This window comes from Apodemus sylvaticus, chromosome 17 (assembly GCF_947179515.1).
Source record: "Apodemus sylvaticus chromosome 17, mApoSyl1.1, whole genome shotgun sequence".
NCBI lineage: Eukaryota > Metazoa > Chordata > Mammalia > Rodentia > Muridae > Apodemus > Apodemus sylvaticus.
This window is the reverse complement of record NC_067488.1, coordinates 63,306,984-63,319,934: the sequence shown is the minus strand read 5'-3', so window position 1 is coordinate 63,319,934 and position 12,951 is coordinate 63,306,984. Positions and strand designations below refer to the sequence as shown.

General features: G+C 44.8%; 1 protein-coding gene across 1 annotated transcript in view; it reads right to left on the bottom strand.

Annotated features, from left to right (window-relative positions):
• Window positions 1–12,368, bottom strand: part of Tmem117 (transmembrane protein 117) — a 470,864-nt gene extending 458,496 nt beyond the window's left edge. Inside the window, exons 1-2 of the mRNA XM_052161429.1 lie at window positions 12,026–12,368; window positions 3,777–4,079 (exon numbers count right to left, since the gene is read on the bottom strand). Coding sequence (XP_052017389.1) covers window positions 3,777–4,053 — 277 coding nt within the window. The 5' untranslated portion in view covers window positions 4,054–4,079; window positions 12,026–12,368. The remainder of the gene's footprint in view (window positions 1–3,776; window positions 4,080–12,025) is intronic.
• Window positions 12,369–12,951: the final 583 nt, after the last annotated feature.

The window sequence follows — 12,951 nt, the reverse complement described above, 5'->3', positions numbered from 1 at the left end:
ATCAGGGAATCAAGACAGAAACATTTATCACATATCAAGCCAATGAGAACAGTTGCGTTTGCATTAAAATTTGGATTCTCTCCCAAAATGCCGCAGGCTAACAGCTGAGGGCACCCTACCTACCGCACTGCTTTGCAACAAGTAGACAACTTTGCAAAAAGAGGATGACTCTGCAACAAGAAGAGACTGGAATAATGTAGAGGGCTTGAGAAAGCAACTCAAAACGGGATCTGGGATTCGAAGAGGGAAGGAGTTGGCTGAGGTGTAAAAGTGGCCCATCGTCTCATTGCAGGGCTCTGTGAGAAGCATAGTGAGGCCCATGGTGGGTTGGAGAGACGCACATTGTGAGGTGTGGAAGGGCATGAGTCAGACAGGAGTCGTCATCAGGAGCCTTGGCCAGCAATCCCAAGAATTTGGATTCCATCTTGTGGGTGAAGGGAGTCACTTAGCAGTATAGTAAAAACCACTCTATAATCCACAGTGAATCAAGGAGGAGAGAGGAGCTAGACAGAGTGATTTAGAGTCCATGAGCCAAGGAAGAATAGAGACAGAGAACAGGGGTTTGGAGTTTGTGAGAAACCTGGACCAGGAGTCCACTTGTCTCACTCATAAAACTTAGTTTTATGAGTAGTTTTCACTTCTTTAAGATGCGCCATTTCAGAGAGTTTGAGCAAGGATAAAAGAAGAAACTGTCACATTGAAGTAATAAAACTGACATTCAAATCTTTCCTACTGTAGGCAAAGAAGTTAAGATGCACTCGATACTCAGTAAGCCACTTGAAATCTAGAGAGCTTATTTCAGAGCTAAGCTACCATACGAATGGAAGAAGTCACGGGCAAGCCATGACTGAAATCTGTTTTTAGTATAAGAGATAGAATTTATAAGAGAATAAGTAGATGGTTTGTGGCAATTGCAAAGTCAAACCACATACCCATATTATTGAGCTAGATAGTTATCAATCGCCCTTCTATAAATTTGGGTGCTTTTCTCCAACCTTAATATTCTGACCCACTTTGCCATAACTATGCATGTTTTAAAGTTCCCTAGAAGGCTTACAAACCCCTCTAGCCACTGACTGCCCTCTCCAGCACTCTCCATCTATTTTGAAAACTGAGTCTCACATTCACCACCCACCCTTAATTACTTCTACACAGATCACTACATACAGCGCCACATTTGTTCTATATTTAGTATGTGAGCCAGCTAATGCTATGTTCCTGTGAATCTTCTGTGTCAATGACCTCCAGACCACAGGAGCATGTCACCCTAGAGACCACACCCTAGAAATCACCACTAAAGGATGACTTTCATTCAGCCACGCCCACAATGTTCTCCCTTTTAGTACTCCCATTTCACTTGAACTCTGGAGTGCTTGGCTTTCACCTAAACCTTCAAGTGCTTGCCGGGACTGTGAGCTCCCTTCCTGTCCAGCCACATTCCACCTCACCAGCTTGTGTTTGCAAAACGCTCATGTCTGAGCAATCCCCACCACGCTTTCAAATCATCATTGTTCCCAGTGGCTGAGCTCAGAAAAAGGAAATTCTGGGCAATTCCGAACAGCACCATTCACACTGGTAAGTGCTTAGCCCTTGTGGCTCTCTGTGGCGATCAGCAGCCTGTCCACGTAACCCTAGCCAACAGACCTCCCTCCATCAAGTCTCCCAAACCTTGACCTTAAAGTCCCTTATCCTACTACCTCTATTTCTGTTCTTTACAGTAAAGTGAGAGGTGTCAGATGGGGGGTATGCTCTCTTCCCTACTCCTCCAACTCAGAAATACCCACTTCAGCACCATCTTCACTCACGCCCACCTCTAAGGTACAGGGTCCCTGCTTTTGTCCCCTGTAAGGCCATGATTTCTTCCCATATCCTAAGGCCAAGGCCAAAGAGACCTTGAGAGACACAGTCATATCCATTTGCTCTGTAAGTAAGTCTGTTCTGTCTAAATCACCCCAAGATCCCCTACCTTAACTGTTATCATTACTGAGTATACTATATTTTTATTACCCAGTTCGTTATCATGCTGGTACAATATGCTTTTATTAAAGGCTCTTGGTGACTGGCCAGCTGCAACACTCGTATCTGATTTCATCCTCCCAACATCTCAGCTTATCAAGTGTCGTGCATTCACCTGCTTAGCTCTGTTCTCCAGAAGGTAAATGTTTATGAGAACAGAGGCTGAGCCTATTACACGTTCCACCCTAGTGTCTGGTGTGTGATAAATAAATGTCTATCGAGTAACTATCCCTACTTCTTGACCAACCTCAATCAGATAAGCAGTGGGAGACCTACATCAATGGATCAAAGTCAGCCTCTTCCCTGGCAGTTTGAACTTGGGTAAGGCTAATCTTGCTGAGTGACTGTACACTGTATCTCATCCTGACAGAGCTCTAGGTCTCGACCCACTCCATCCCAGAGTCCAGAGTGAATTTCCTCCTTGGCATCTGTGAAATGGTCCAGTATCCTTATAACTGGTTAGGTATTCTTAAAGATTTGTTTATGTTTGTATTTTATGTATGTGGGAGTTTTGTCTGCATGTATAGCTGCACACCAGAAGAGGGCACTGGCTCCCATGAGACTACAGTTATGAGTCTCGCTGTGGATGCTGGGAATGCTCCTAACTGCAGAGTCAGTCCTCTAGCACGGAGTTCTCAACCTGTAGCCTATAGTCCCCGTGGGGGTTACATATCAGATATTCTGCATATTAGATATTTACAATTTGCAGTAATGTACAGTAACAAAATTACAGTTATGAAGTTGCAACAGGAATAAGCTTACAGTTGGGGGCCACCAAAGCATGAGGAATTGATTTAAAGAGTCACAGGGTCAGACTGTAGCATGAGGACCACTCTGCTAACACATAACTAGTTACTTTTTAACTTAACTGACGTTTATTAGTTAATATTTTTCTGATATTTATTACCAAGAGATTCCTTAATACTATTCTGTTCTTTTTGTATAGTATTCTGTTCTGTTCTGTTCTATACGATTCTGTACAATTCTATACGATTCTGTACAATTCTATACGATTCTATACTATTCTATACTATGCAGGTTCCAAATAAACATCATGAATCCAAAGTTTTGTTTTTGGTTTTGGTTTCGGTTTTGGTTTTTTATCCAGGGTATAGGGTTAAGAAGTAGAGATAAAGAAATGGCTCAGAAATTACAGTTTATTGCCGCAAATCCTGCTGACCTGCATTTAATTCTTTGAACCCACAAAATGCAAGAAGAGAACCAACTCCTGTTAGTTGTACTCTTAACACACACACACACACACACAGGCACGCACACACATACAACACATGCATACACACAGGAGCATATGCACATTATTAAATAAATAAATGCAAAAAGGTATTCTTACCATGTAAAAAGTGTGCTCTGTTTATAATTTCATGTGTATTTATGTGTGTTTGTATGTGTATGTGGCTAGTAGCTAGCTTACTTTAATGAAATGTGTGCTGTGCCTTTGTTGTCAGAAGGCACTGTCATTACAATCTGCACTCTTAACTATACCATGCTTAGGACTATTTCCATGTTTTTGGCTGAAGGCAATTTTAAGTGAAATCTGACACCAATTTCATTTCATGAACATTTCCCTAACCATCAAGCACACAGTTAAAGAATCTGCCTGGCTACGGCAGTCCAGAACACACTTAGCCTCGAGGACAAGCTGCAAACATCTGGCACTGGATCTTGGAAATGGACAGCTCTGGCTCAGAAAACAGAAAGTCAAGAGCCAGCAGCATGGCGGCCCATGGCACAGTACTTACCAAATAGACGCTGATGGAACAGAAACTTGCCGGCAATCAGTCCTATGAGAATGGCCAGTAGCCATAGAAGCACCTTCAAAATCCTCCAGCCAACTCCTCTAGGGTATTTATTTGTTACAAATGAAAAACAGTTTCCAACGACAATAACATTGGCTTCCGTTTGGCTGTGAGAGACTGGGTCCTCCGCAAATATCAAGAAGTTAAAGAAGATGACCAGGTAAGCCACGATCATGCGAGACCAAGGATGCTGGAAATAGTAGCGGAAGTCTTTACCCATCCTTCAAGCCTTCTGTGTTGCTTGACCTGTGGAAGGAAAGACACCAAGTTAAAGCTGAAGACAAGCCATCTCTCCGTTGTTCAGATCTGTTCAGGCCTGCTGCACAAGAAGATAGGTGGGACATGCCACACCTGTTCCTGCCTATGGTGCCAGAACAAGTCTCAAGCTGAAGAAAGCTAACTCTATCCTCAATCCTAATACATATACAGGTTTACAAAGACAGGGTTTGTCTGTGTAACCCTGATCATCCTGGAACTTGTTCTCTAGACCAGGCTGGACTCAAACTCAGAGATCTGTCCACCTCTGCCTCCCAAGTGCTGGGATTAAAGACCCGTGCCACCACTGCCCGGCTTATTTTTATCTCCTATCACTCAAGGACTAGTGAGCAGATGAAAGAGAAGAGAGGGACTGGAGAGATGGCTCAGCGGTTAAGAGCATTGACTGCTCTTCTGAAGGTCCTGAGTTCAAATCCCAGCAACCACATGGTGGCTCACAACCATCCGTGATGAAATCAGATGCCCCCGCTTCTGGGGTGTCTGAAGACAGCTACAGTGTACTTGCATATAGTAAATAAATAAATCTTTCAAAGAGAGAGAGACAGAGAGAGACAAAGGGAGAGGGAGAGAAAAGATGAAGGGACAAGAGAGGGAAGAACGATGTCCAAAGCTAAGGTGATAGCCAGGCTTGACGGCACACACCTGCAATCCCAACACCTGTGAGGTAAAAGCCAGAATTTTATGAGTTCAAGGCCAACTTGAACTACATACTAAGTTTGACTCCAGGCCGGGCTACATGAGACCATTGTGTTGTTTTAATTTTTTTGTTTTATTTTGTTTTAATGAGATCATGACTACAATGACATGGGAGCGAGGAGATAGCAAAACATCTTTGTGATGTTTTTAGACAGTTTACCTTATGACAGTACTACAAAACCTCTTAAAAGATCAAGTGATGCAAAAGTAAACTGAATACATATTAACAAATACTCTGCCCAAATCCATCTCCGCACAGCAGTGATCAAGGAATTTGATGGATATGGGATATGCATCCAAATCTACTTCTAGACATTGTCAAAGGGGCATGTGAGCAGAGAACTCCATAAAAATCCTTTACAGTGTGATTAAATAATTTCAAGAAAAGTTTAATATACCGGTCTATACTAAGCATTCCCTCCGAGGGTTGGGGGTGGGCAGAGCTGGACCGGTGTGCTTCTGAGGGTTATGAAAAAGGAAGCTTCCACAGAGGAAGATATGGCCACACCCAAGGTCCAGGCTAAGTAGGATGTTCCCCTGGGTGGAAATGGCACAGGTCTTCCTTCTCTTCCTCCTCGTCTGATTTCTTGGGACAAGCTGACCTGGAATTCTCTGTAGACCAGGCTGGACTCAAACTCAAAGAGATCCACCTGCCTCTGCCTCTTGGGTGCTGGGATAAAAGGTATGCACCATCTCCACGCCAAGAGTTGCACCTTCTTAAGAGCTACCCACAAATCCCCTACATTGTAACTCCCACACTGAGCCTGCCTTAAATCTACTGGGTCTTGTGAGAGGAGCCAATGGCTACTGTTAGCATTCCTTTCTGTCAACTGACTGGGCACTCAGACTCAGCAATAATAACGGTTTAGTGACTAAATAACAAAAATAATAATTTGACTTCCGTTGACCAGCTCATTTTTATTCTTTCATGATTTTTTTAAAAATAAGTCCAGGGAAATAAAACTAACTAGCTAGCTAACTAACTAACAAAAAAACAAAACAAAACAAAAAACTCTAAAGGAAGAAAGCCCTGGCAATGTCCACACAGCTGTGCACTGGGTGTCTGCATATATCATTACTATGTCTGTTTTGGGGACATAACAACCCTCGAAATGCTATTATTACCACTGCCACACCGCCATTTTACAGGGGTGGAACTGAGGCTCTCAGAGTTTGTGAGTCGCCACAAAACTGTGGTTTAAGTCTCTGTGGTTTGAGCCCATGGCATGACTGCCAACCCCAGGTTGGCTTCATGTACTTGCAGGGAGGGGCCAGGGCCCTCCCCCCGCCCCCAGGATGCCAGGCCTCGAATACTTTCTAGAGGTACATTCATCTCTAGAGACAATGGAGCAAATTCTGGCTTCTGTAATATAGCCCACTATTCCCAGGGGTGGAGGGTGTAAATAAAAAGGTCCTCCACAGATCCTGAGCACTTGGAGAAGCCAGGAGCAGGAGAGCATTGATAATGACGGTGTTGTTGAAAGTATAAAAATGACACACAGACATGAAGTTCTTCAAAGTCACTGGAAGATCTGAGAGCAGGCATTAGGGCTTCAAAACATCATACTCCTGGCTCATGGATGCCAACTAAAGCCATAATCTAAATTAATAAAGATTTGGTACAACTCTTCATCAAAACAAAAAAAAGCAACATGGATACACACATGGATTGACTATGGAATTCACCCAAGGCGATATAGTTTCTGTGCCTTTGATCCACAAGCCTGATAAGGAACATCAAGTCCCAGGTCTTCATGAATGCTCAGCTCAGTAGAGCCTGTTCCTGGGGCCTGTGACTCAGAATGCTTAAGAATGGTGACTTGCACACAGCAAAGCAAATGCTGTAGAATAAAAACAAATACTATAAATGTCGGTGACAGCCAACCACCATTAGCCCACTGTTAACAAAAATTCATGCAGAGCCCCCTGGAAGTGTCCAAAAAACACCACCACAGAGAAATTCCCAAAACCTTGTCCTAAAGACCCTGTGTCTTAATAGACTTTCTTATATGCCTAGCAACGCAGACACAGAGTCAAGTGTCACTTAAGTCTCTCCTCTAGGTGACTATGCACTTCTCTTAACTGGTGACAATTCTGATGAGTTTGCCACCACTAACTCCTCTCTCCCTGCAGGTTCTCAGGTCGGGGCTGAGAACCCAGAGAAGAACAGACCCTTGTCTCATGTTTTTAAAATGAAATACTCTTGACTTGCAGTGTGTGTGTGTGTGTGTGTGTGTGTGTGTGTGTTTTAACTTCAGAATCTTGCTTTGTGGGCAATATAATGTCCACATGCCAGAGTCAAATGAGCGCATTCAGACATTTTGGGAGACAGCTGCTGTAACACTATTTTGGGAGACAGCACTACATACAGTGCTGAGCAGGAATCCTATACGAGTTCACGATCTCAGCTAATTCCAAGCAATGCTATGAATGTTCCTGTCGCTATCATGTTACAGATAAGGACACGATGAACTCTAAGCACTTGCCGCCCATTAACTCACGGACCCAACAAATAAAAATGTCAAAAATGTGATGCCCAGGTCTTGAAAAACCTTTCTCTTTGATCAGTGCTAGAGGCCAGACCTACAATAAGCTATTTCTGTCATGTTTCAAATTCACTTGTCTTTTCTTCCAATAGTTGGGTGACTTCAATCCCAGCAGAAAGAAGCAGGACCCTGATATTAATCATTTCATCTCTGTATTAGGATAGGTTTACAATTTTTCTTATATCCGTAAGTTAAAGTGTTATCTCCCAGTTTAAAATGGTATCTCCCAGTTCCCAAGCACTCACACAGTTACTTGGGTATCTTTGCTCATCCCTCTTCTGTGGCTTTAGACACTGAGATGTCATAAGTTTGTCTAGTCCTTCTGGCCTGGCTTTCTAGTTCTTTAGATACCCTGATATGATCCAGAATGCCAGAAATGTTTCTACCTCCGTGGTTCATAATCAGCACGTCCACGGACCATGGGTTCATGTTAACCCTGTTGTTAGGCATCTGGGATTGAGGTTTTCCAATAGACTATGCTTCTAGGCACACAATTTGCAATGTTTTGGTTTTGTTTGTTCGTTTTGGATTCTAATTCTACAATTGTCTGTGGGGATGCCTATATCTTTCCTCTTAGCAGTTCCTAGAGAAATCATTCACTTACATGTTTATCTTCTTCATTTGATCCTCCTTAGTGAGATCATAAGGGTCTATTTCCTTCCTGGGCAGAGCTTAGTGCTGAGCTAGAAAGTGGGTAATCAAGAGATGTGAACTGAATAAACTCAGACATAGAAGAGCGCTCTGTGTCTAAGAAGGATCAACAGTGTCAGTAAACATCTACTAAGGAAAAGAGAAAAGGCAGGCCACCAAGCTTAAGCCTGCAATGAAGGCACAATAACACCCCTAACAATACTGACCTCACTCCAAGCCCACGCCAGAAGCACCCAGGTCTGCCACTGCATTATTGCCATCACAGAGGGCTAACATTCACTGAGTACTCACTGGACACAAGACTCCATATCGATGAGTTTTGCAGCCATTGTTAATAAACTGAAGGCTGCCCGGTAAGGAAAACACTCTTATTTTTCCCCGTCACAAACACTGATGCTGGAACTGAGGATTTAGTACCTTCCACAAAACGGAAAAGCTCATCAGAGGTATGATATGTGTGGGCCATACAGTACCCATGCTTTATACTGTTTTCTCTGCACAAAACTTTGCCCTTTGTGTGCAGGTTAGGAAGTTTTCTAAAGGATTCACAATACTTCTATGATGATGAGTTTAGCATTCCTAAGCAATGCGACTACTGGTAGCGTGATCAGAAAGAACAGTGGGCACAGAGATTGTTAATTCTTGTCCCTTGTTTCAGAACACCAGCGTAAGTAGCTGAATTGATCTGATGGCACTTTCAGAATGCGCCATTGATGTTGTTCAGTATGACTCTCAGAGGGCAAAAACTCCACAGCCCTTAATTCTCTCATCAGTAATGACAGTGGGGTAATGCCACCATTAATGCCTTCAGCTGTACCCAGAAGCTATAACGGCAATAGTGGTGACTACGGGCTAAAATTGACCACTCATCAGCTTCTATAATAGGTCCAACTCTGAAGAGATGTGGATTTATCCAGATAACTAAAATGTCACATATTTTACCAAACCCCAGCATTCCAAACAAGCATAAAGGAGAAGAGAAAGGGCCTCCAGATCAGGAGTTTGTAAAGAAAATGCTGCTGTATAGCCACTGAGGAGAGAACATGAGATCAAGGGCTTCCAAAGAGAAGACTGACACCATCTGCAGAGAAATGGTGATGATGGATGGAAGTCTGACTATAATTCCAGAATAGCATTCATCTGTCCGTTTGTCCGATATCTACCACTCTCAGATGCCCATGTGCTAAAGTTACCTGCACATGGATGGATGGATGGATGGATGGATGGATGGATGGATGGATGGATGGATATGTGGATAGATGGGTGGATGGGTGAGTGGGTGGGTGAGTGGATGGATGGATAGGTAGATGGATGGCTGCCTGGATGTATGGGTGTATGGGTGGATGGGTGGATGGATGGATGGATGGATAGATGAATGGGTAGATAGATGGATGGATATATGGATGGATGGATGTTGAATGAATGGATGACAAATGGGTAACAGAGGAACCTTGGCTGGCTGAAACATACCAAGTTCCCATTCCAGAGAGAGTGGACCATGGATGAAAGTCCCTGTTTCATGGCCTCTGATGGTTTTCTTGCAAGGGACAAATGTTAAACCCTTAAAAAGATAATACATTTTTAAACTAAAAGAGAAGTAAAGCAGAGAAAGGTGACAGGGAGCATTGAAAGCCTCGGAGACAGGGGACTAGTGTGTTTCAGGAAGTACAGGGCATCTGAGGAGACAGCATGGAGAGTCAGGCCTGGAAGCAGGCTCAGGCAGAGGGAAGTAGGGCCACGACACTATCTCCTGGTGACAGCAAGGCCACAGGGCCTGCTGTTCCAAACGCTCTGCAGGAGAGGAAGGGGAAGAAGCAGAGAAGCCCACGAGGAAGACAAATGCCCCATGACAGGTGGTGAGGGACAGGTTGAGAGGTCTAGGCAGCTTACAAAACCCTGCTTCTAGAAACATATTTAAAAAAAAAAAGAAGAAGCAGTGAGGTTTATGGGTGGGCTGGATGTGGGGAGGGATGGATGGGCCCCTGCAAAGATCTAGATGAAAGCGCCATTTTCTGAGCTGGAAAAATATATTTCCTGAGGTAAACAGAACTTCAGCAGACATAGAAAATACAGTTGTTATTGACTTTTTTGTGATTTGTATGTGTTGGACTTGGAAAACAGCTATTTTTCTCACACATGATCTTGATGAGTCCTTCTACCAACCATCCCGTAAGGACACAGAGATTCAATGAGGCACAATCAGCCCAAGGTCATGTTGACGCCATCTAACACTAAGAAGCACTACCTGCTTCCATGAAGCCCAGATGTACATACTCCAGTTGCATTACGATCCCATCTACAAAGGATGGGAAGACCCAGGCCTACTAGTCACTCAGTACTTTCTGACGGCGAGCAGAGACACACAGACATGACAGACAGGTGAGCAGAGAGGTACACAGACATGATAGACAGAGGGGTAACAGGCCAGTGTTTTGGGGAGAAAACGAGAGTTTGCAGTACTGGAGCATCCAACTCCACAAAAAGAGAGAGGGGGGGGGGAAGTAGATAAGCCAAATCTGTATGTATTGCCTGAACCGGACCTAGGTAACAATGGGTCTCAAGAGAAACACAAGCCTTTACCTCAAACTGATAGGTAAGTGGACAGGTCTGAGAAGCTCTGCGGGTGGAGGCAACCCTTGACTATCAAGACCAAACCAGCAAAGGACAGGGATGGGAGGAGCAGAGCACGTTGTATCACCCAACACTCATGACAGGTTTTATCATGCAGATACCAGTCACAGAAGTACAACTGGGACTCTTGCTTTCAGTCCACTCCAAAGACCACACAGCCTTTTAAATAAAGCACAGCTTTCTCAAGCAATCAATGTAACCACCTAAGTGCCTCTGGATAGGGACCGGGATGGCATCTGTGGTACCCAACTCATTTGCAGGATCACATTCGCAAATCACATCCTCCCTCATCACATCGGATCAAAGTTTGGTAATTTTCCTCCTCCGGCGTTGTTATCCTGCAGACCTTGGGGCATCGATCAAACCCAGAAGCCAAGAGTGAAGTCTGTTTGAAGGTCTTCCAGAAAGACAGCATCCCAATGTAATGGCAAGGTAGGGATGAGCCCATCCTATCAGGTTATAAAGTGGACACATGACTATTAGACCATTTAAGAAAGTATAGACTGCCCTTTGGGCCATTTGTTTGTGGAGGTCTGACTCCAAGACAACAAAACTCAATGGGCTAATAAAGTTCATTCAAGCCTGGAGTTACCTTTTAAGTGACGGGCAGTTTAAAGCAAATTAAGTAAAATGGATAGGTACTGGTTTTTTTTTTTTAATCACACAAATTATGTGGAGACTGGGAGGGTGGTGACAAACAGCTAAGTCAAAATCCCCAGTTGCTCTTAAACTACAAAGGTTGAGGGAATAGAAAGATACTATAGATAGATAGATACAACCGAAATAGTTTGTACATAGATTTTTCCACTATATTCAGTAAATTCAAACTTGCTACAGAATACAAATCAAACCATAAAAGCTTCCTAGACTGTGGTGGGGGCACCTCACATTTTACATACTTCAACTCACTTTTTTCTTTATGTCCATACACTAATACCAAGGTAAGTATCTCACACACACACACACACACACACACACACACACACACCGATGTTCCACAGAGGGTAGAATGAATCATAGCAGCCTAGATGATGGGTCAAACACAGCCGCAGGCCTGTGGTATTTTTCAACATAGAAAGGGAAAACTAGTTTTTAATTCAGTCATGATGGAGTTCGCAAACACACAGGCCTTCCCATTTCCTTCCTGAAAGGACACGGGAGAAGTGCAACCTGTTCCTTTCCCTCTGCAACCAGGGGCTTGGGTCCCTGCGCCCCGGAATCGGTGGAGCGGGAAAGTTCGGGCTGCCCAGGGCCGGTCTCCCGGAGCCCGGCTGGCTCGGTCCCCGCCCGGCTCCCGCGTCCCCGGCCCGCGGGAATGCGGGGCTGTTGGGCTCCGGCCTGCCTGCGCGCTCGGGGCTGCGGGCCGAGGGCTGCGGGCCGCCGCGTACTCACCGGAGGGCGCGCGGCTCTGCCACCGCGGCGGACGCAAGACGAGCGGCGACACCGGCCGCGGCGCGCTGCTGTCACCCGGCTATAAATACCGCGGCCCACGCCGCCGCCTACGCCGGCCGCCCTCGCCGCTCCTGCCGCGCCGCAGAGTCGGCCCCGGACCGCGCCGGGCACATGCCGCCCCGCCCGCCCGCCCGCCGCGCCTCTGCGGAGCCAGACCGGACCGGACCGGGGCGGGGCAGGGTAGGGCACGGCAGGGCACCGCAGGGCAGGGGCGCTGCGGCGGCCTAGGGAGAGCGCCACCCGGCCATGGCCTGCTGGCACCGCATCAGCTGCACCCTATGGGGGAACCTGCGCTGCGACAGCAGCGGGCGACACTAACTTTCTAAGGCGGCCTTGGTCACTCAGCATCCCTACCTGCCACTGTGTAAAGGGTGCAGGTGGGGAAAGGGTCTCTCTCTCTCTCTCTCTCTCTCTCTCTCTCTCTCTCTCTCTCTCTCTCTCTCTCTCTCTCTTTCTGTGTGTGTGTGTGTGAATACATATATATATACATGTATTTTTTATATGTGTGTATATGTGTGTATGTATGTGTATATGCATATATATATATATGTGTGTGTGCATCTCTATGTGTGTCTGTGTATATGTAAATTTATATGTATATACATATATTTATGTGTATGTGAGTATATATTCACATATGCATGTAAACATACATATATCTGAATGTATATATAGATGCACACATATGTGTGTGTGTATATATATATATGTAAATATGTGTACCCATATAGACAGATTGGTATATGACTATGTCTGTATATATGCATATAAGGTTATTTGTACAGAAATAGTTTGTGTGCATAGATACATACATACACATACATATATATACAAACACACATACAAATAGACGCTCATGTATCCAT